Raw genomic sequence first — 24,292 nt, 5'->3', positions numbered from 1 at the left:
CCGACACTGGGGACCTACAGTTCATTGAGGGAACCATAAATGCCAACATATACTGTGACATACTGAAGCAGAGCATGATCCCCCCTCCCTTCGGAGACTGGGCTGCAGGGCATTATTCAAACATGATAATGACCCTAAACACATCTCCAAGATGACCATTGTATTGCTAAAGAAGCTGAGGGTAAAGGTAATAGACTGGCCAAGTATGTCTCCAGACCTAAGCCCTATTGAGTACATGTGGGGCAAACGGAAGGTGGAGGAGCGCAAGATCTCTAACATCTACCAGCTCTGTGATGTCATGTAGGAGTGGAAGAGGACTCCAGTGGCAACCTGTGAAACTCTGGTGAACTCCATGCCCAAGAGGGTTAAGGCAGTGCTTGAAAATATTGGTGGCCACACAAAATATTGACACTTTGGGCCCAGTTTAGACATTTTCACTTAGCAGTGTACTCACTTTTGTTGCCAGTGGTTTAGACAATAATAGCTGTGTGTTATTTTGAGGGGGCACAAATTTTACACTGTTATAAAAGCTGTACATTCACTACTTTACATTGTAGCAAAGTGTAATTTCTTCAATGTGACATGAAAAGATATAATAAAATATTTACAAAAATGTGAGGGGTGTACTCACTTTTGTGAGATACTCTATGTTGGATGTCCAAAGAGCTGAACGAGTTAAAAAAATCAAAAAATCAAAAAGTCAAAGACTTACTGGTAGAATCTACAGGTAATAAATGCTAGTGACAGACTGCATTAACCACTTGTTCACCGTTGGCTGGGCTGTCATATGACGTCTTAGGTTTAAGTGGTGATATCTGAATAATGCCTGCAGCTGCAGGCATCCAATTTTTTTTGTAGCCGGCGATTCCCTGGAAAACCGTAAAGCCATATGGTTGAGTCGTGCTTTTACCAACTTTTACAGGCCGTGGCAGGGGACACCCACCCTTGGTGGGTGTTTCTCCGATCTCTCCTGTTCAATCCCAGCAGGTTAACCATAGAGCTGACCATGGACAAGATGGTCCCCAGCCATCTCTATGATCTTCGGAGGCCGGAAGCAACGTCATGACGTCACTTCCAGCACCGGCAGATGTAAACACTGACTTTTTTTTTTTTGGGCTTTAGGCTTTCCAACATAGAGGAGAGATCTGGGGACTTATAGAACTCAGATCTCTCCATAAAGCGGGCCTGTCATGCTCTATTCCTATTACAAGAGATGTTTACATTCCTTGTAATAGGAATAGAAGTGATCAAAAAAAAATGTAAGGGAAAGTGTAAAAATAAAAAAAATTAGATAAACCATAATAAAAAAAATAAGTGAACGCATGCGTAGGTTGCGCCCGCATATGTAAATGGCGTTCAAACCACAAATTTTAGAGCGAGAGCAGTAATTCTAGCCCAAAACCTCTTGTACTCTAAACTGGTAACCTTTAAATCGTTGCCTATGGAGATTTTTAACTAACGTAGTTTGTCGCCATTTCAGGGGTGCGCAATTTTAAAGCGTGTTAAGTATCTATTTCCTCGGCGTAACATCATCTTTCACATTACACAAAAAAATTGCGCCAACTTTAGGGTTTTTTTTTTTTTTTGTTTTTACTCATGAAAGTCCTTCTCCACAACCCCCCCCCCCTTAAGGCAAGCGGTTAATTTTGCCCATAGTTTGCCTTTTTATCTTTGCAGTGTGTTTATTGTTCACTTGTTAGCATGCAGTGGAGGCCATTTATTTGAATAGTCTACCTAAGGAACCAGAAAAGGTGCATGCACTATTTTTACAAAATATTGAACTAAAATTGGTGTGGCAAAATTTACCCTAAAGTACATTAAACCACTAAAACTGGTTATTAGTTTTGGCTGACTGCATAGAATTGTAGCTTGTCCTGAAGGTTATTTTTATGTAACGTTTTTAGTTTCTGTTGCAAGTTCAGCTCTTTAGTAAATATAAATGTCCTTGGTGTCTTGAGATATCCAGGGGCAAATACCTTCTTCTCTGCACCTCTGGCTCCATATATAGCCTTTGGTCAAATCTGACTTTCTTTCTGTGAGGGTTGTCAGTTAGTATTATGTTATTGGTGACTGCTATCTCGCCCAGACTTCCAATCTCAGCAATATCAATTTGTAACATAGTGATTCAATTTAAGGGAAGTGGACAGAAGTAATCTTTTCACTCCAACTGGCTGGTGTGTTTAGTGAAAGACAGAGACCTATTTAATAGCTGTAAAACAAAGGGAAGCATCTAGCAAAAAAAAAAAAAGAATTTCAGGTTACTATAACCAGATCGGTAAAATATTAATTTTGAATAATTGCTAAGGATTATGGCTCTTTGCTCTTATTTGTTGCCCTTTGCAATAATATAGCAAATATTTCTGACAAGGTTACCCACACAAGATCTTTTACATTCACTCTCATCTAGCTGTGTTTTGGAGTTCTAGGCAAGAATCAGAAAGCTATTAGATTCATATGCATTTTTTTTTTTACTACTGTGCTGTGTGTAAATACCTTTACTCATTCTTCATAATAAGTTCTTTTTATGGTCATTTCTCAGATGAAATGTTAAATCTAGCTCACGGTAAGCATTCCCACACAAGGCAGAGAAGTGTACTGATTAGGGATCGACCGATTATCGGCAAAGACGATATATCGAGGGCCGATATGCACTTTCCCCGATATATCGGAATTGCCCATTAAGGTGGTCGATATTACCGATATTTCGGAAAATGCTTGTACCGGAGTGATGCCTGCAGCTTGAGGCATCACCTCGGTAGCGGCATCCATAGCCGAAGGTCGGCTGTCTTGTAATGACAACCGATGCGGCTGAGAAGCCGCTCGGATAGCATTACAAGGAGCTGGAGGGACGTGTGTCCCCCCCCCCCCCCGCCGCCTACCGTGGCTCGCCCGGGTCTCCTGTCCCACCGGGAGACCCGGGCAACCAGCCTGCACGGCTGCCAAAGACCCGATCAAAGCCGCATTCGGCTCTGATCAGGTCTCCATGCAAAAACCCGGAAGTGATGTCATGACATCACTTCCGGGCACTGGCGCCAGATTTAAAAAAAAATGACAGCATTCAAAACAGCCAAACTTGGCATTTTGAATGCTTTTAAGTGCAGAGGAGGGGTTTGGGGTCTTTTAGACCCCCTGATCCGTCCACAATAGTACCTGTCAAGAAAAAAAAAAAAAAAATAAAACATTTTTTTTTTAAATCTATGAAAATATCGGCAGGTACTTACCGATATGCAATGGCCAAAATATCCGTATCGGCAATGAAAAACCGATATCGGTCGATCACTAGTACTGATACCTCTTTTAGTCTTTACGGGTTTTGCTTAAAGAGATGCCAACACATTGCCCATTCAGGAAAGGGTGACAGTGTCTACAGATAGCCAAACACCCACAGCATGTTATGTGCGCCAGTCTGCGCACCCTCCCTGTCTCCCTACTCTGTCGGAACCCTTTTTACAAAATCTCTAATGGAGCAAGGTTTCCGGTTATGTAGGAGCATGTTAAAAAATTGGGGCCTGGACTGTTAATGGCCTGAAGCAGACATTATTATGTGGGAAGGGCCAGTGACATCATCCATCTAGATGAGCTCCAACACTATCCAAAGCTTACCCAGTTTGCGCTCCTACAGTAGGAATGAAGCAAGTGAGTGTAAATTCATTGCCTGGGAGTGCTGCCGCCTCTCTTCCCTGAATAGGCAAAGTGTCAGTGTCTCTTGTAAAGGAACCCTGTACTGAGAAAGTATTGAGGATGAGATGACGATCTTCTCCTTTTGAAATACCTAGTTGCCTGTTTGAAATTCTAATCCAGTGGTTTCAGCAGTTGGCATGTCTAAGCTGGAACAACTATGCTGATTAGCAGCTCTGACTTTTCCTTTCTGCAGGCTTACCTGATGAGGTGCGACTTATTTGTTCCAGGTCTGTGATTTCAAAGGTGTTACTGACAGTATTTTCAAGAAAGGGGTCGGGCATTAAAACAATCCTGCAGTTTCCTAGTCTCTTCTGCTCTTTTTCTCGAGAGTAATTATCTCAACATAATCCAGAGTTTCTATATATATATATATATATATATATATATATATATAATATAGTATCTCACAAAAGTGAGTACACCCCTCACATTTTTGTAAATACTTTATTAGAGCTTTTCATGTGACAACACTGAAGAAATGTCACTTTGCTACAATGAAAAGTAGTGAGTGTACAGCTTGTATAACAGTGTAAATTTGCTGTCCCCTCAAAATAACTCAACACACAGCCATTTATGTCTAAACCGCTGGCAACTAAAGTGAGTACACCCCTAAGTCATAATGTCCAAATTGGTCCCAATTAGCCATTTTCTCTCCCCGGTGTCATGTGACTCGGTAGTGTTACAAGTTCTCAGGTGTGAATGGGGAGCAGGTGTGTTAAATTTGGTGTTATCGCTCTCACTCTCTCATACTGGTCACTGAGGATCTAAAAAAAAGAATTGTTGCTCTACATAAAGTGGCCTAGGCTATAATAAGATTGCCAAGACCCTGAAACTGAGCTTCAGAACAGTGGCCAAGACCATAGAGCGGTTCAATTGGACAGGTTCCACTCAGAACAGTGTAAACAACAACAAACACAGGGGCGCATAGGCCTAGTGCATTATCCTTTGGATAATATATTAAAAAGTAGAAAGATTAAAAATACTCACAAACGAGTTCTTGTTAAAAAGCATATCACATAAGGAACGCAGTTCTCAGTAAAGGGATCCGAGGGTGAGTTGTCCCTTGAATTCGTGAAGGCTAATGCGCTTCGAGGCTTAGCCTCTTCCTCAGAGCCTTGGCCTATGCGCCCCTGTGTTTGTTGTTGTTTAAAGTGTTTCCAGACTTCCCTGGTCGTGTAAGGGGCAGGAAGGCCGTAGCATTCCTCCTGGTTTGTCGTGTCCACAGCACCAGTAACAGTGGAAAGACCCTAATAAGGTGGGCTAGAGACTACACCACTCTGAGCGCAGGGAACAGGTGCTTTGCACCAAAAACTTTGTGTTTCCACTCAGAACAGGCCTCGCCATGTTCGACCAAAGAAAATGCTCCGCGTCATATCCAGAGTTTGTCTTTGGGAATTAGACGTATGAGTGCTGCCAGCATTGCTGCAGAGGTTAAAGGGGTGGGAGGTTAGCTTGTCAGTGCTCAGACCATACGTCGCACACTGCATCAAATTGGTCTGCATGGCTGTCATCCCAGAAGGAAGCCTCTTCTAAAGATGATGCACAAGAAGTCCTGCAAACAGTTTGCTGAAGACAAGCAGACTAAGGACATGGATTACTGGAACCATGTCCTGTGGTCTAATGAGACTATAATAAACTTATTTGGTTCAGATGGTGTTAAGCATATGTAGCAGAAACAAGGTGAGGAGTACAAAGACAAGTGTGTCTTGCCAACAGTCAAGCATGGTGGTTGGAGTGTCATGGTCTGGGGCTGCATGAGTGCTGCCGACACTGGGGAGCTACAGTTCATTGAGCGAACCATGAATGCCAATATGTACGGTCACATACTGAAGCAGAGCATGATCCCCTTCCTGGGCCGCAGGGCAGTATTCCAATATAACACCCCATACACACCTCCAAGATGACCACTGCCTTGCTAAAGAAGCTGAGGGTAAAGATGATGGACTGGCCAAGCATGTCTCCAGACCTAAACCCTATTGAGCATTCGTGTGGCATCCTCAAATGGAGGGTGGAGGAGCCCAAGGTCTCTAACATCCACCACCTCCGTGATGTCATCATGGAGGAGTGGAAGAGGACTCCAGTGGCAACCTGTGAAGCTCTGGTGAACTCCATGCTCAAGAGGGTTAAGGCAGCTCTGGGAAATAATGGTGGCCACCCAAAATATTGACACTTTTGGCCCAATTTGGACATTATCAATTAGGGGTGTACTCACTTTTCTTGCCAGCGGTTTAGACGTTAATGGCTGTGTTGAGTTATTTATAGGGGACAGCAAATTTACACTGTTACACAAGCTGTACAGCCCTTCCATGTGTGCTGTTACTGTGCATTTTTGGGTTTTCTTAAATGTTCCCCTTTGTCACAGGTCACCTGATCATCTTTTTCCAATTAATGTAATCACTCTTCATGCAGTAAAAACACTTATCAGAGTGTTGTCAAAATTCATTCTCATCAGTTTAATAGTGTGCTCTGTTTGCTAGATGGCGGGCCCTACTACCCAATAATTCCATTGCAAGCAAACTATTTTTTATATAGCTGTTATCCAGTTACCCTCCTACCCAATAAAAAAAATCTTGATGAGGATACATTGGTGGTTCAGTGTAAACATGTGGCGAGCTCTGTCTGATTTCTGTTGGCAGGCATAGCTGGGATCTACATTGTATTTCATTGTATTGATCCTCTTGCTTTGGGCAGCAATAGCAAAGCATCGGTTCACTTTAGAACACACAGTGGGGGTTTGTTCAGATTGTGGATCTGAAAGGTTTAAGAAGAGATTAATTAAACTTTGTGGAAGTGTTGGTATAAAACTGCTTTTAACATAGCTCATCTTTAATACTGAGGTAAGGAAACAAGCTGTCAGATCTATTGAACATAAGAAAGTATTTTCATAGTACATAAAAACGGTTTAGACTGCATTCACACTTTGCCATTTTTGAGTGTTGTGTTAATAGCCTGTGTTGTGTTAAGACAACCTATTCATTTTGAATGGGTTGGCAATGCACAAGACCGGACTAAAAAATGAACATGCAGTATTTTTCCTGATGCAGCTCATTACAACATGAGCATTACCACAAAGCCCTGTAAGTGTGTTTCAGCCCCTAAACTAGTGTTTCTCTTACGTCCTCCGACAGTCGCCGCCTCTTCATATTCGTCACATATGGGTATTAGACTTTGCTCCGAAGGAGTAGCTAGGCAACAGAATATGTTAACATTAAAGCTTTTAACATATCCCACCCTCAAGGGGTGGTCCCCTCAGTCAATACCCTCCTACTTCCTGCAACCATATCTCAGTTTTAATGTCTAGCTTGTCAGGAGTGGCTGGCTCTCTCTGTGCTGGGGCTTTGTGCCCCAGACTCTTTCTTCTTTTTTGATTTTTTGTTTGAGTTTTTCTCTCTACTTTTACTTAGCTGTTCTTTTTGTCAGCATTAGTTAGTTCTTCGGATGAAGAGGATCATGCGGGCTGGGTCTCGGGCTGATCCCCCTGGTCGCAGGTCGTGGGTCAGTGGCTTCCCAGACTGCCATCGAGCGTTCAGCCAGGTAACGCTCCTGGCACAGTGAACGACCCATCCCTGTTCGGTGCAGGGATGATTGGTGAGGTGGCTACCTCACTGGACGCTGTGCGGTTTCTTAACCCCCATTCTGTGCGTCTTGTATGCGACTCTCCCTGCCTCATGTGCAGCGGCTTGTTCGCCTGTGCGGGTCCCCCACGCCACTGTGAGGTAAGTGTATTTATGTGGGGACCTGTCTGTCTGGGGGGGTGTCAGTCTGGGACTGTGTAACCTGCCTCTATTCACACTGTTTGTCTCCCTATCTCTCGGCTGCATGCTGTGGGCTGCAAGGGGGGGGGGGGAGCTGTGTGACACTGTGTGTGTCAGCCTTGTCAGTGTGAGAAGCTGTGTGCTGTGGGGCATGTTTTGTGGCATGTTTGGGCATTATACAGCGATCGCTGCGGCGATCTGACATGTTTTTTTATATGGAGACATGTGTGCATTACTGTACTGTGGAGCGGCGGTTTCAGCGCCAAACGGCGCCATTTTGCCTACACTCGCTCCGGCCACATGTTCTACATGCATGGCGGCCATTTTCTTGTAGCCTCCCATAGGCTTTCATAGAGCGCCCTGGCAGCATCACTTCCTCCAGGAACACCGATCGAGGCAGCAGCAGCGGCGAGGGTCTCCTCAGGTTTTATCCTTCCTATCCATTGCCTGTGTCAGTTTTATTGTCCCTGTGGGGGTCTCATGGTGCTTGTGTTGTGGTGCGGTGGGCTGCGCTCGCCGCGCGTGTTAAAGGGGCAGTTAACCCTTTATTATCCGGCATTTGTTGTTGGGGCAATGGATTCTCAGGAGGGCAAATTTCCTACCGCCTTGGTGGAAAGCCAGGGGACCGCTGTTTCCCCCCCAGGGGGGGATTTAGCCACTATTGTGGCTGGCCTTGCTGCTCAGGTGCAGATGCTGGTGGCTGCTCAATCTACTAAAAGACCCAGAGTTGCTCTTTCCTCTGATTCTGAGGGTGAAGGTGATGGGGTTGTTATGGCGGGGGCCTCCTTATCGGGGTCCCGCTCCTCCCTGGATCTAGTGGGGTCCGAGGTGGAGGCTGAAGTTGAAGGGGTTGATAATTCTCCCCCTGGCTCGCCTGAAGAGCTTGCAATCATGGATGAATTGATTGCTTCCATAAAACAAACGCTGCGTTTGCAGGATGAGGTGTGTCCCCCCGCTGCCTTGGCGGCTTATGGGACGCAGAGAAAACGCAGGACGCCGCAGGTTTTTCCCTGCAATGATGATTTTCAGCGCAAACCTTTTGCTGTACCAAGTAGGTTCAAGCTGCGTTATCCTTTCTCGCCTTCCACTGATGACAGGTGGTGTGTGCCACCCCCAGTGGATCACGCAATTGCGGTTTTAAACAAATCCACTGCGATTCCTGCAGAGGATTCCCCGGTGTTCCGTGATGCCACGGATAGGAGATTGGAGTCTCTTGCCCGTCATACTTATAATGTTACGGGTTCTATGCTTAAGGCTCTGTTTGCCTCTCTCATGGCGGCCCAGGCGGTCGCAAGTTGGACGCAGATGCTTCGGCGCGTCCTAGTGGCCGATTCGGCCTCGCCGGCGACCCTGGATATGGTGGATCAAATCCACCAGGGTGTCATGTATCTGTGTGATGCGGACTTGGACTTAGTCCCGTTGGCTGCACGTGTACACAGCGTGGCGGTGTTGTCTCGCCGCCTGGTTTGGTTGAAATGTTGGTCGGTGGACCAGTCTTCACGTAAGACCTTAGCCAATCTGCCTTATGATGGGTCTCGCCTTTTTAGGGAGTCCTTGGATGTGTTGATTAAGGGGATCACCGGAGGTAAGAGCACTCTATTGCCCCATTTCCCCAAGGCTAAGGGGGGGAAGAAGCATGCTAATTTTCGGCCCCCTCAGGGGTCCTTTCGTGCCTTTCGGTCGCACTACAAGGGCAAACCTTTCAAAGGTCAAGGCTCTCAGAAGAAGCCCTGGTCTGGAAAACAGAAGTCCGGTCAATCCGGATCCGCAGCCCATAACAGTGCGGCCTGAAGGGGCGCCCTCACCCAGTTTTGGGGTGGGGGGACGCTTGCTCGGTTTTCTTCAGCCCTGGTTGGCCCGCGTGCGGGACAGATGGGTTCAGGAGGTCGTTCAATCTGGTTACAAGATCGAGTTTCTCTCTCGGCCGGAGAGCAGATTTTTTCCCTCAAATCTTCAACTGTCTCCAGAGCGTTTACGGGACCTGCACCTGGCGGTGCGGGACCTGAGGGCTCAGGGAGTGGTAGTTCCGGTGCCTCATCGGGACAGATTTCGGGGGTTTTATTCCAATCTGTTCACCGTGCCCAGAAAGGAGGGCAAGGTTCGTCCAATTCTGGACTTGAAGGCTCTGAACCGCTCTGTGCGGGTTCGCAAGTTCCGCATGGAATCCCTGCAGTCGGTGGTGGCTGCCCTGGTTCCGGGGGAATTCATGGCCTCCATCGATTTGAAGGATGCGTATCTTCACATCCCCATTTTCGGGGGTCACCAGAGGTACCTTCGATTTGCCATTGCGGAGGATCACTACCAGTTCGTGGCGTTGCCTTTTGGTCTCGCCTCGGCTCCGCGGGTCTTCACCAAGGTGCTTGCACCGGTTCTGGCATTATTGAGGGCCCAGGGCATTTCTGTCCTGGGGTATCTGGACGACATTCTGGTTCGGTCTGCGACCAGCCAGGGTCTGGAGAAGGACCTGTCTGTCACGATGCAAACTCTGCAGGAGTTTGGTTGGACGATAAATTTTCCAAAGTCGACACTGAGTCCGTCGGTTCGTCTTCCCTACCTGGGAATGATTCTGGACTCGGTGCAGGCGAAGGTCTTCCTGCCGGAAGACAAACTCAGAACTCTTCAGGAGGAAGTCGGGTCCCTCAGGGACGTTCCGCACTCGTCTCTGCGGACGTGCATGAGATGTCTGGGATTGATGGTCTCGGCCTTCGAGGCGATTCCCTTCGCCCAGTTTCACACGCGGGGTCTCCAAGCGGAGATCCTGTCCATGTGGGACGGGCGACCTCAATCTCTGGATCTTCAAATCTCGTTGAGTCATCGCACCAGAAGAGACCTTCTGTGGTGGCTCCAGTCCCCGATGGTGTCCGGGGGCAAGTCGTTTCGTCCTATCTCGTGGACGGTGATCACCACGGATGCCAGCCTGTCGGGCTGGGGTGGTGTTCTGGGCGTTCTGTCCGCCCAGGGAACTTGGTCGGAGAGGGAGTCTTCCCTTCCGATCAACATTCTGGAATTGCGTGCGATAAATCTCTGTCTTCATCGCTGGACGGACCGGCTGCAGGGCTGCCCGGTTCGGGTGCAGACGGACAATGCCACGGCGGTGGCCTACGTCAACCACCAAGGGGGCACCAGGAGTGCCCGAGCGGCTCGAGAAGTGGCCGACATTCTGTCTTGGGCCGAGACTCATGTCCCGGCGATAACGGCGGTTCACATTCCAGGGGTGGAGAACTGGCAGGCGGACTATCTGAGTCGCCAGACCCTGGATCAGGGGGAATGGTCTCTCCACCCGACTGTCTTCCAGATGTTGTGCGCGAAGTGGGGTCTTCCAGATGTGGACCTGTTCGCGTCTCGTCTCAACTACAAGGTGAGAAGGTTCGTGGCAAGGACGCGCGACCCTCGGGCAGACGCGTCGGACGCGTTAGTGGCCCCGTGGCATCAGTACGGGCTGATGTACGCGTTTCCACCGATTCAGTTGCTGTCCAGGTTCCTTCGCAGGTTACACTCGGAACGCAGCACGGTGATTCTTGTGGCACCGGACTGGCCTCGCCGGTCCTGGTATGCAGACCTCGTGAATCTGGCGGTCGACGCCCCGTGGCGTCTGCCTCTTCGAGACGATCTCCTGTCTCAAGGACCGATATACCATCCTGCTTTACAGTCTCTGGCTTTGACGGCCTGGCTGTTGAGACCGAGGTCCTGAAGGAGAAGGGTCTCTCCCCGGAGGTCGTTCATACTTTGATCAACGCGAGGAAGTCTTCCTCGGGGAAGGTTTATTACCGTACTTGGAAGGCCTATTTTGCCTGGTGTGAGTCCAGGGGGTTTTCACCCCGCATGTACTCGGTTTCCCGAGTGCTGTCCTTCCTTCAAACGGGTGTCGATCAGCGTTTGGCGCTGGCTACGATTAAGGGTCAGGTGTCTGCGCTGGCCGTTCTGTTTCAACGTCCCGTGGCTTCCAACTCCTTGGTTGGCACTTTTGTTCAGGGTGTGCGGCATCTGGTTCCTCCTAGGAGGGATCCTTTGCTCCCTTGGGACTTGAATCTCGTTCTGTCTGTGTTGCAACGTGCTCCTTTTGAACAGATCAGGGAGATCTCGTTGTCTATGTTGTCCAAAAAGGTCGCCTTTTTGGTGGCGATCACTTCGGCTCGCAGAGTGTCGGAGCTGGCAGCTTTATCCTACAAGTCTCCGTATCTGGTTGTTCATTTGGATAAGGTGGTCTTGCGACCTAATCCTTCTTTTCTTCCGAAAAGAGTTTCGGAATTCCATCTTAATGAGGATATTGTCTTGCCTTCGCTGTGCGCGAAGCCTAAACATCCAAAGGAGGTGAGATTACACTTTCTGGATGTTGTTCGGGCGATAAGGGTTTACCTTAAATCGACTGAGTCTTTTCGAAAGACGGATTCCCTGTTTGTTCTTCCAGAGGGTCCTCGGAAGGGCATGGCGGCGTCGGCCTCATCGCCAAATGGATCAGGCAGACCATTGAACAGGCCTATGCCTTGCAGGGGAAGGTTCCCCCTGTGCCTGTGAAGGCGCACTCTACTAGATCTCTGAGTACGTCTTGGGCCTGTCGTCATGGGGCTTCTGTAGCCCAGGTGTGTAAGGCGGCGACTTGGTCGACCGTACACACTTTCACAAAATTCTACAAAGTAGATGTTCAGGCATCGGCGGATGCTTCCTTTGGCCGCAAGGTTCTTAGTGCGGCAATTCCCTAGGGTCCCTTGTTGGGGACCTCTGGCTGTTGGGATAAGTTTTTTATCCCATGGTTATTTGTCTTTTCCTGGGTTGTTGCTCCTGTTGAGCACTTGTTTTTTCCTGTTGCCCAGCTGGTTTCCTTCCTTTGGTAAGGTTCCTTTCTTTGATGCGGAGACTGCGTTGCCTTTTCGGCGCGGATGCGTTTCCCACCCCTCATGTTTGCACTGCTTTGGGACGTCCCCATATGTGACGAATATGAAGAGGCGGCGACTGTCGGAATTTTTGTAAAATCTTACCTGTAAAATTCCTTTCTCTGAGTCCTCCGACAGTCGCCGCCCCCGCCCCTCTTTTGGGGTTTGGTTGTATACTCTACTGCTATTCCACTAAAACTGAGATATGGTTGCAGGAAGTAGGAGGGTATTGACTGAGGGGACCACCCCTTGAGGGTGGGATATGTTAAATGCTTTAATGTTAACATATTCTGTTGCCTAGCTACTCCTTCGGAGCAAAGTCTAATACCCATATGTGACGAATATGAAGAGGCGGCGACTGTCGGAGGACTCAGAGAAAGGAATTTTACAGGTAAGATTTTACAAAAATTCAGTTTTCTCAACCTTTGTTTTTTTTTTTGTTTTGTTGATGAGGTGGCACTGGTGGGCACTGATAGGCTGCACTGATGGGCACTGATGAGGTGACACTAATGAGGCACTAATATGCCGCACTGATAGGTGGCACTGACGGGCACTGACGGACGGCACTGACAGACGACTCTGATGGGCACCACAGATGAGCAGGCACTGACTGGCATCACTAATGGGCACTGATAGAGGTCACTGATGGGCATTGATTGGGCACTGTTTTGTGTCACTGATGGACATTGATTGGGCACTTTTTGGGCATTATTGTAGTTTACTGTAATCAGGGCATTGATGATCAGTGCCCTGATTACCTTTCCTGGATTTCCCTCTGAGAAGGAGCCGCTGTGAGAAGAGGAGAGCCGGTAAACGGCCTTCCTCATTTACATGTTACCGGCTGTGATTGGGCACAGCCGATCACATGGGTAAAGAGCCATGTCATTGGCTCTTTACCAAGATCGGGGTCCTAGGATACAGCACGGCCAAGATCACTGCGCTGCGCGCCCGTTCTGGGGCGCCGACATATGACATCGTCCCAGAACGAGAGCCGCACCGCTCCGCCGTCATTTGACGGTGGGCGGACGGCAAGTGGTTAAAATTATGGACAATCTCGGGGCACCTTCCAAAATTATGGACAGTCTTGAGGCACCTCATCCTAAAGTTTAAAAACGATTCTAATGGTTCTACATAATGCAGCAACATCAATGAGGTGATTTATTCTTCCAAAGCAAGTACACTTTTGCAAACTGTTACTGACTAGTATTCCAGTGTCTTCCTTCTCCCTCAGTTTTACCTCCATCACTTAGCCAATGATACCCCAAAGCTAATGAAAAGAGACAGGAGGGTTTAAACAAGGATGATATGCAGGCAACTGAAATCCTTATCAACTGATAATGCCATTGGTCGTTAGGAAGTTGGCAGCTAGAAGGCTGTAATGGTGTACAATGAAAATCTGTGGCTTTGTGTAACTAAAAGGCAGGCTTCATCCACCCACTGGCTTGTATACAATTTTGGGGCAAATTTTAGTCATTTTGCCTGGGCACCCCTGAAGAAACCTCAAGGCACCCTGGTTGAAAAAGGCTGCCCTAAAGTATGAATTGTATTATGAGTGCCTTAGCTGGATTAAAGGTGTTTCTCTCTACACCCAATTTCCCATGATCTTTGAATTAATTTTCCTGGCTTAGTATTTAGGCAGTTTGCCAGCACTTTGTTCACTAACATAATGTCAATATTCACAGCAGATATGGATTTAAGGTTACACCAATCGAATGACTCTTTCCTTGGCCTGCAGAATTGGAATGTGTGCTAATAGCGTGTCTGGGTAAACAAAGCCCCCACTATTGGCGGTTATTAAATATCTCTGCTAATTTAGGGTTTAGAAAACCAGACTTATATCAAATTAACCTTTAGAAAAAAATACATTCAATATTCTATATGTACACTACCAAACTTTGAGCATTCCTTACAATGCTGAATAAATGTGTGTTTTTAAGAATTACCAAACAACATTGTGTGTTTAGCAGGATAAATGTCTTTAGTGTTGATTGGAGGAAAATTTACCCAGATGGTGGAAAAAGACACTTGTTCAAATGCATAACCCATTTATAAAAACAGCAGTATGCTCAAGTTGATTTAGATGCCTGGATTCTGTCTATGCTTTTCCTGATTACCTGTCTATGTATTTCCAGCTCCAGGTTGGCATGTACACTACAATTTCCACATGTATAATCATTTGAGCACTGCTTCTGAAAATTTGATTCTGTTATCACCCAATAATAATACAATTTTCTGAATTGTGTTATTGATAATTCTGGCACAGGAGATTTGGTGCCATATATTCCAGTACACAGGCAGTTTTTGGTACACATAGCTGATATCACATGCATACCCCAAAAATCTATCTTCCCCTTTGTACAGTACAGGGCACAGGATTTTAATCATGGTTTAAGCAGCTACCTCCAGGTTATTGGACACTGGCAAAAAATAAATCTGAAGCAAACATCAGCCTCAGTATTTTTGGTAGCTTTTTTAGGTGAGCATCTACTTTCTACTGAGAGAAGCTTACCACTTTTATGTGTGGGGTTTGTTTCCTCCAGATTTTTCTGTAACGGCACCCCGGACACAAAAGGGTTAGAACCGTTTAGGAGATCTTCCCCTTCCAGAGCTACAGGCACAGCTACTTGCAGGACACCAAACTCCCGAACTGGAAACCAAGGAATGATGCAATCAGTGTAGCTGGAACCTTATGAATGCTGCATACAGCTGAATAGGAAAAACCATATGAAGGGTTTACACTCCTAGCAGTCAAACTGGAACAGTATACAATAAATCCCCCCAATAACGAGACAAAGCTCCGAGTGGAGGGTAAAACAGGAACAACATTTATTGGAAGAACACAGCACACTTTTATACAGAATTTGGAACATCCTTCCCCCAACAACCGCTTTCCCATTGGTCAATTGCACAGTACCTGCAGTTCCCCATAAGGTCCTCTCCAGCCATGCAAATGAGGGCTTGAAAATGAGTCCGCAGTGATTGGTCAGATAGCTTGACCAGAAGGACTGACATGTGCAAGGAGATAGAAGCCCCCAGGGGGTAATCAATGTACACAATAGCCAGACACAGAACAATGGTTCCCTAACGAGTCTTCAATACACATTACTCTGAGTGTCACTACATCTCTTAGCAGACAGCAGGCAAGTTCATTAGCACACCCGACAATAGGTGAATGGAGAGCCACCTCAGACAGTCCGTCTCCTCATTGGACTTCCTGGAATGACCATATTAGGAGTGCACTTCCTGTGCCTTACAGTTTACAGGAATAAGGTTTAGCTTCCAGGATAGAGGCAAGACTACATTAGCCACATGGTTAAAGAAACACAAAAAGACACAAAAATGCATAACTCCCAGTCTACTGAGCAGAACCCCCACATTCACACACAGATAGCCTGGATCTGAGCGCTCAACATATCCAAACAGCGCTCAGATGCAACAAACACAGTCAAATCGCCATGGGGTTTACGTTTAGCATGGGCTGATGAGAGGGTCCATAGTCACATTGCAGGAGGCGAGCAACCAGGCTTCTCCAATGGCCAGTGGCTAGATTGGTCTCGTCACATCTTCTATCAAGCATACTGGCTACGCAATAGTCCCTAGGGTTCTTTTTGCAGCTTCCAGATTGCTTGACTCCTCAGCCACGCCTTGGGGGGGCGCCATTGGAGACGTTCCTGCCTACTACCTGGACCAATTCTTTGCTTGTTTGCTGACCATGTCTCTATCTGCCACTTGAACTGATCCATCTCCACATCCCACTAACTACGTTCTGGCAAGTCACTAGTTTTAGACATCCCTTGCAGATAACTGCTTTCCTCTAACCACAGGCACCCCCCCCCCCCATTTCTTCAGCTTTCTGTACTTCCTGGCCAGTGATCATGGCATTCCTGGGGGCGGCCAAGTACCAGTAGGCTAAGATTGCCTGGCTTATAGAAAGGAGGGCAGCTACAGGTGATGCTATACTAAGTTATATTCCCTGACCACTGGTACAGAGGGAACCATTACAGTACACTGTTTTTAAAAAAATTGGTTGATTTTTGTTATGCACAAGATACACTGGTACTTAGTCAGTCTGAAAATTGAAAAAGTCTCAAACATGATATCAGTATCACCATACTCAGGAACAGATGCAGAATGTGTTTTGGTTGTAATTCTTAGTATCCTTGTGCTGTGTGTTAGAAATACCTTTCTGCATTCTCCACTCTCCACTTGTGGCAAACAAATAAATTTTCAAAAGGCTAACTGAGATTTACTAAAACCGGTACACACAGAATCTATTGCAGCTGTGCTTAATAACCAGTTGGCTTCTAGGTTTTATTGTCAAAGCTTAATCGAAGAAGGTGAAAGGATAAGTTTTCCTAGCAAATAACTAAATAAATAAATAAATGCACATTTTTTTGCCAGTTAATAAAATGTGCATTTATTATTTTTTGTTGCAGGAGCCTGTTATCAGTAGATCACTGAGGCCATGCAGGTCTCCTGTAGACCTGTCAGTGCATCTGCTTGCTTGTACCTTGTACAGGAAACCGATACAGAATGACAGAAAGAATCAATGAACTACCACAGCGCCGTGGTAGTTCATTGAAAACTTTAAGCCGACAGCCGCAAAGGATGTCGGGACTTGTAGATCATTTATATGCAGAGCTGTGTGTATATAAATATGATGCTGCAGTGTGGGCAGAGCCCCCCCACGGCCGCCCTATTTTCAAAAAGAGACAGCTAGTACAGGGAGCTTCTCCCTGTACTGCTGCCGCAGCGAGAACAAGCAACAGGTAGCAGCTGCAGCAGTGGGAACATGTTACTTGTTCCACTCTAAAAACAGTTGAAACATGTTCCCAAAGGGGAACTTATCCTTGAAGTTAGAAGCGGATTGCGTATTATACACAGCTGCACCAGATTCTCTGTGCACCACTTTTAGTAAATCTCCACACTATGTCTTTCAGAAAATATCTTGGGGTGTTTGCTTTCCAAAATATGGTAATTTTCGCTTGCCACTTCAGGGACCCAAGAAATATGATAGGTAGTCAGGATATAAAACATGTATTTTATGCTCCTTGAAAGCTGGAAGGTCCTTTTTGGAATCTGGGCCCCCATGCTTCTAGGCTGTGAAAGTCTCACACACGTGGTATCTTTATATTTGGGAGGAGTAGCAGAATGTGTTTTTCTGTGTAATTGTAAGTATGCCTAAGCTGTTTGTGAGCAATAAATTGTTAAAATAATAGCTTTGTTAAAAATAAAAAATTTTTATTTCTTTATATTCCAAAAAAATTATGACAAAAAATTGTTCAAATACCCCTCGAGAAACATAGTCAGAGTCAATCTAGAGTGTCTAAAAAAAACTACAAGACATTTCCCAACAACTACGCTCTATCAAAGCGTCCTGGGCCTGGCAAATAGCCCTAGTTAAAATGTTTCTTCTGCCCCATATCCTCTACCTATTCCGCTCCATCCTGTCCACATTTCTGCAAGACCTGCTCTCTCACCTTCAACGTTCCCTCAACTCATTTATCTGGAATGACAACCGCCCAAGAGTCCATCGCTCAATACTATATGCCTCACGGAAGGTTACGGTTGTAGGGGCCTCAGAGGTCAAACTATACTACAAAGCAATCCTACTGCATCAACTCAAAAGGTGGTGGGTCCCATCCCAATAACACCAATTGCTGCAAATTGAAGAGACTGTAATTGGTCACCCACCTAAGCATCTCTTAACTGCCCAATGGCTCCAGCATAAACAACCTAAATCCTACCTGGACACAATCAACGCGGCCACCAAAGTTTGGACATCTGTACTACACGCAGCACAAGGGATTCCAAAAAACATCCTCACTTCACTTCCACTGGGAGTGCTCAATCTCGTCTGTAGCGATCTTGGGGTCCAATCATGGGTTGAATCGGGCCTAAAGTCTATTGGAGACTTATTTGAAGATGGGAATCTCCCTCCTTTCCATGTACTACAAAGTAAGGCCAATATTGGCCACAGAGACTTCTACAAATACTTACGTATCAGACATGCCCTGCGGGCCGTCTCATGGGCCGCCGCTAACCTCCCCGGGAACTCCTACAAATCTTTGAACATCCAGCCTGCTCATCTATGGGGATAGCCTCAATCTTGAAGTCTCTTACCCCATATCCCAATCACACAAAGCTCTCAATCATGGAACGATGGGAACAAAAACTACACTTCACAGCGGAAACTAAGGAATGGCATAAAGCAGCAAGCAATCCTCTAAAATTCTCCAGTTGTCTCTCTCTTTGGGAAACCGGCCTCAAAATTCTACACCTCTTGTCCTGATTGTATCCTTCATTCCCCAACCTATACTGGAGGAACTGTGCCCTTCAGGATTCTTTGGAACATACTTGGGGGTCATGTCCATTTCTGTCCTCATTTTGGGACGGTGTAAAAGCATTAGTTGCCTACGTCTCTGATTCTGGTACTGTTATTACCACACAACTTGCTCTGCTCGGAGTGGGGTTTGGGGAGTGGCATGTACAATACCATTCCATAATCACGCACATTCTCATAGCTGCAAGGCTCTCTATTGCCCGCAATTGGAAAAATACCCTGGCCCCCACCTTACGTCTGCTCATTTCTATACTCAATTAACACATGCAAATGGAATACATCCATGTGAAAGCCCATCTTAGGTTATCAAAATTCTTGATCCAGTGGGGCCCCCTGGCTAAGAGACTCAAGATGCACTCTTGACAACCTTTAGCCCCAAAAATACTTTTATTTTTGCTCTCCGCACTTAAGATACCACACTCCTTGCAGAGCCCGTATGTTTTGTCTCCTATTGTATAGATAGTTATCTTCATTCCTTTTGTTTTCATATTACACATCGCCCTAAGGCAACATGTGCAGTGGTGGCGAGTAACATTATATGTATTCACACTTGCCTGTTATGTCTGAACGTTGTTTACTTTAATACCTACTTCAATACTGCCCAACTGTAATGCCCATGCAAAGTCACTAGTGTTATGACGCTGCTTCATTCAATACAGAGAAGTTAAAAGTTAAAACACATGGTTGGATGTGTTGCCTTCACCCAGAGACACAGTATGTCCCCAGATGGGGTGTCTGTGGGTGCTAGACAATGCTTCAGACCCTACTCCTAGCAATTTAATTTGCTGATTCTTCTCATAAATGCTTATTATAACTGTTTTTGTCTAAGTCATGTGTTATTATGCAGTAAGACTTATGTAAAACTGAAGATGCTCACCTTTTATTCTTTCTGTTAGTATGGAAAAACCTCAAATATTGTATGAAAACAATTGTTCAAATAAACAATTAAAATGTAACTCCAAGCAAGGTGACTGTTTTTCACTTGACACGCCCAACCCCGTATCTATTCTCTGAAAGTATTTAATTACTCTCTGTGCTGGCCCAACTCCTCCACCCCTCCCATCACCTTACTACATAACCTTTTTGGTAGAACTGGGACTGCATGAAGGGGAATACTATAGTGTCACCTGAGTGACATTTTTAGTCCAATATTGTGACACTCAGCAGCAGTCTCTGGGCTTTTGGATGCCTTCACAAGAGGGGCTTTTACCGGTAAATAACATGCCTAAAATATGTTAGATACATAGTATCAAAGCCCCCCCACCTTCCAAATATGGGTCCTGAACTTCTATAGCAGCATAGGTTGCAGATCCTGCCCTATTTTGTGCCCCCTACTGCTGTCTACTCTTTCTGTTCTGTAGAGATTTGCCTTTTTTGTATACCTTCTACATGCCAAGCCTGTCTATTGGTCCTCTAATGTGATGCGTAGCCTTGCTAAACAATATTGGCTCGATCGATGAGAGGGGTTTGGGAAATTCTTGCTTCTTTTAGGAAAAGTGAAGATTTGTATATAAATTCAGCATCGTACATATTCAGGATCGTTTTCCCCCTGATGTTTTCATTGCTTATGCAATTTTTCATCATATACTCAGTTTAAACTGCCTGGGATTGTAACAGGTTTACGTTAAGTTGTCAGCTATAAGGAGATTAGACTGTAAAAGACTTTGGTGTCACTGACAATAATGTCCTGGGATGGGGAATGACCTTTGAGCTTCCCACAACAATCTCTTTAATAGGCTAATCTGTTAGTGATGTCATATTGTCAGTGAATTAGTATATTTATACCTCCAAAATATTGTAAAGCAGTGGTTCTCAACCAGGCCCCAGTAAATTTCTTCTAAAACCTTCATGCCCCACCCGTAAAAAAAAATAAAAATGTTTATATTCATTCATTATGGCCCACATCATGTTTGTGATCCTACCAATGGTGTTAATTAGAATTTTAAATTATGCATTCACATATAGACTATCACTCAAAAACATTAACCCCTTTAAATACCCTTCTCCAGTAAACCCCTAGTTGCTACTGTTAATTTAATTCCTAGCAACTTGTAATCCCACCCCACCTTCTTTCAGTGCTTCTCCCCTGAGCAGCACTCTGCATTACCCCTTGGCTACTGCTGTTTTAAAGTGCCAGCAACTCCAGAAATGCTTCTGTGCTTCCTTTAGGCACTGCTACTGCATCCCGATCTGCAGTGACTAGTGAAGCCTCCAGCGGGATGTAAAAAAATTAGTACTAGCTCTGTAATGCAAATTCATTAAGCAGTGGTGCACTGTTCCTTTCCGCTTCATATTCAGTACGTGCATGATGTATAAATCAATAAAGCATATGTGATCATGAATGATTTCTTGTGACAAAACCAAAACAATAAACATTAGAAATTGTAAGTGAACCACCTGTTTGTGCAGAAATCTAAAATAAACAATACATACGGTAAGGGTCCTTTCACATAAACGATCCGATCAAACTTGCCTGTCAGATTTTTAGGCGGACCTGATCGGATCCTCCATGCATCCCTATGGGGCAGCGGAAGTCAGCTGACACCTGCTGCTATCCGATTCCGATCCTGTCCGTGGAAACCCTATTTTCCATCCGTCCATCTGATCGGATCAGATGGGATTGGATGAGAATGGACAGGCGGTCCGTTCTCATCCGATTCCCTCATAGAGGACAGCGGGGATCTGACACCTCCGTCTCTGCACACAGAGCGGAGACGGAGCTGTCACCTGCCTGCTCAGTGGGGAGCGATCCCCGTTGAGCAGAGAACGGACCGCGCATCATGTGAAAGGACCAAAATTCAAAAAAAGTGATATAAATAAATGTCCATAATCCAAATATAAGTGCTTCAAAAAAAAAAAAACAGTCCACACTTCCAAAAGCATGAAAAAAGTGACTATCCCAACTTTATTGGACCACCTTATTACCATTGGGTGCAGTGCATGCCCTAAAGAGGAACTTCAGGCACCTGTCGAAAAAATAAGTCATCAGGTACAAAAGGTGTAAAAAAACAGCCACTCACCTATCCCTTGGTCAAGCGGTGAGCTCACTCCAGCCGTTTTCTTCCTCCCTCGACGCCGCCGGTATCTTCACTATGGGCACCCGGCTGTGACAGCTTGCGGCTTCACAGCCGGGTGCTCACTGCGCATGCGCGAATCCCGATGCACATACTGACTGGTAGATGCAGTTGTCCCAGAAAACTGCAGGGGGGAGGAGAACTTCTGCTGCAGAGCACCGTGGTGCTCAGAACAGAAGTGGGAGCAGGTAACTGTGAAAATTGGGTACCTGCTCCCCAAAAGTGCCAATTGTGCAAAAGGAGAGGGGGACAAGTTCTTAAAGCAGAACTTCCCCTTTTGGGTGGAGTTTCGCTTTAATGTTTTGACCAAATGGTCAATAAACACGGTTTGGGTAATCAATAAAGCTGATCCACTCTGTCACTTATTTTTCCTCCTTCACATGTAATTACCCCTTATGGGGATGACTCCTTTGCACGATTTAGCGCAAAACAGAAAGAGATGCACTCATTGTGCAATAAATCAATGTAAACTTAACTAAAAGCTGTAATCTTTACACTCACAATATTCAAATTAGGGTAGGGTAACTGTCACAACAGTAACAGCTTGGCAGGAGGGAAAGCACTCCAACAGTACCTACCAGGGGGCACATATTAACAAACTGTGAATCCGTGGCCCGGGTGGACCCAGAGAGGTTGCCTCCCAGCTGTTCAGAAACACAGGTCCAAAGATATCACTGAAATAATCAGTGTTTGCTTTTCCTTTAATTCTCAGTGCATGTGAATCATGCTACTTAGGCCTCATGCACACAGGACATTTAAAAAAACACTAGCGCTGCTGCCAGGAAAAAGCAGCTGTAAAAATGTGCTTTTTGCCACGTTTTTGACTAGGATTTATGCACGTCTTTTGGATTTAACAAAAACTGTTATATCAGTGGATGGTGGTGTCAATTACTGAAAACTGGTGGAGAAAGAATCCAAGAAGAATGTAGACCTAAGCAGAATCCAGCCAAAACTGAGAAGTCCGTTTTTGGTGGACTCTTGATTTGTTGTTTGTTTTTTGTAGCAGATGTTCACCAGATCAGGCAGCATGGCATCACTTTAGCTGTGCCCTTTTCTCTCCATAGCCATTATATGCATAGTTTCTGTGTATAACCCATATTTGCATAGGTTTCCTCACACAGTTAAAAAAAAAAAAAAGACTGGTATTTCAGTTTGCTTGGGGTATTGTGTAAATTGTGGCATCATTAGATTGTAAGTTCATTTGCACCAGGAACTGTTATTTGTCAGTATGTCAGGCTGTATGAGTACAGGAAATTACTTTAAATGACAGTGTTGCCAATGACAACCAGCCATTCTAACATTTCCATTTCCATTTTTCAATTAAAGAACATTAGATTTAGTAGCTCTTAAAGAATTCTGTTTGTGTTCTTAAGAAATTTATGCCCAGTGGGTTTCCTAAATAAAAGTCAGTTTCCCAGGGTTTAACAAGAGGGGCTTGTAATTCAGCCTTTGAATGGTCTGTGCCTTTAAAATCCCGGCCTCATCTCATTTCACCTGTTTATCCACCATCAATAAGTCTCTCGGAAAGGTCGGTAACTAGCATGTGGTCATGTGAGGATGCGATGATGGGAGGAGGCTGGTGTGCGAAGGAAAAAGCGGTTGCAGAAGCCTCTTGATCTGGAGCCTGTCATGAAAAAGCTTTGCTTTAGCTCTAGCCATGATGTTGCAAGCATCAGCGCCCAGCATTGATTATTAAAAAACAAGCTGGATTGTTTTTTCCCTCTGTGCAGGCAGCTTGCAGTTTTTGTGCCTGGCACTGCTAGCTTAGTATGCTTCTCCTTTACACGTTTCTTTTCTTCCTAGAATCCATCTACCGTCGAGGGGCCAGAAGATGGAGGAAGCTCTACCGAGTGAATGGGCATCTGTTTCAAGCCAAACGCTTTAACAGAGTAAGTGATTCATAAAAGAGGCAGCTTGTCCGGTCTCTGGGCAGCTTTCTAATAACCTGCTTTTGCTTCTTTTCTCTACTGGAAGAATGACTATTGTACATTGTACCCTCGTTTGCTGTCTGTTCCTTTAGGCTCCAGTGTTAGCATGCTTGCTAAAATTCTATTTCAAGTCTAAAATGTTTCTGTAAGGTTTTATCATTACTATATGCTCCAGAGACATATACAGCTTATCTATTAAGGAAAGTATGGTAACTATTAGCAACTCATCTGTCAGCTAAATAAATTTGACATGTCATCACTGGGTTTTGTCCTATATAAAAGCTGAATGTGTAACATTTGTATCTGTGTATATGCAGCAACACATTGTTTTTTGTCTTTTTAAAACGGTTCCATTTGAGCTCACATGTTTCTGTGCCAGGAAATTAAGCATGAATTTTTTTTAGCAATATTATGTACACAAGTAAATTTTTCTCACTAATATGTCAAATTTAGCACTGCCGCTATTCTAGACCGTGGCAGTAAATCGCACCTGTGATAATTAATTTATCACACCGGAAAATCCACATCATTCTTGCATAAGTTACTTGTTTTGAACCTTGGATAAAATTATGCTGTCACAAATATAAATACCATATCATTCAGATGATAAATGTTATCATAGTGACTAGTGAGGCTGGTA

At 45.3% G+C, this 24,292-nt stretch overlaps 1 protein-coding gene across 3 annotated transcripts in view; it reads left to right on the top strand.

The window, feature by feature from the left end:
- Positions 1 to 24,292, top strand: part of PRKCZ (protein kinase C zeta) — a 572,887-nt gene that overhangs the window by 311,916 nt on the left and 236,679 nt on the right. For all 3 annotated transcript variants that reach the window (XM_082273173.1, XM_082273174.1, XM_082273175.1), the window contains one exon: positions 23,528 to 23,613. In XM_082273173.1, the coding sequence (XP_082129299.1) occupies positions 23,528 to 23,613 (86 nt within the window). The remainder of the gene's footprint in view (positions 1 to 23,527; positions 23,614 to 24,292) is intronic.

This window comes from Pelophylax lessonae (assembly GCF_965119305.1).
Source record: "Pelophylax lessonae genome assembly, chromosome: 12".
NCBI lineage: Eukaryota > Metazoa > Chordata > Amphibia > Anura > Ranidae > Pelophylax > Pelophylax lessonae.
Note: the sequence above shows the minus strand (reverse complement) of the source record. Positions and strands in the feature narration are given on the sequence as shown.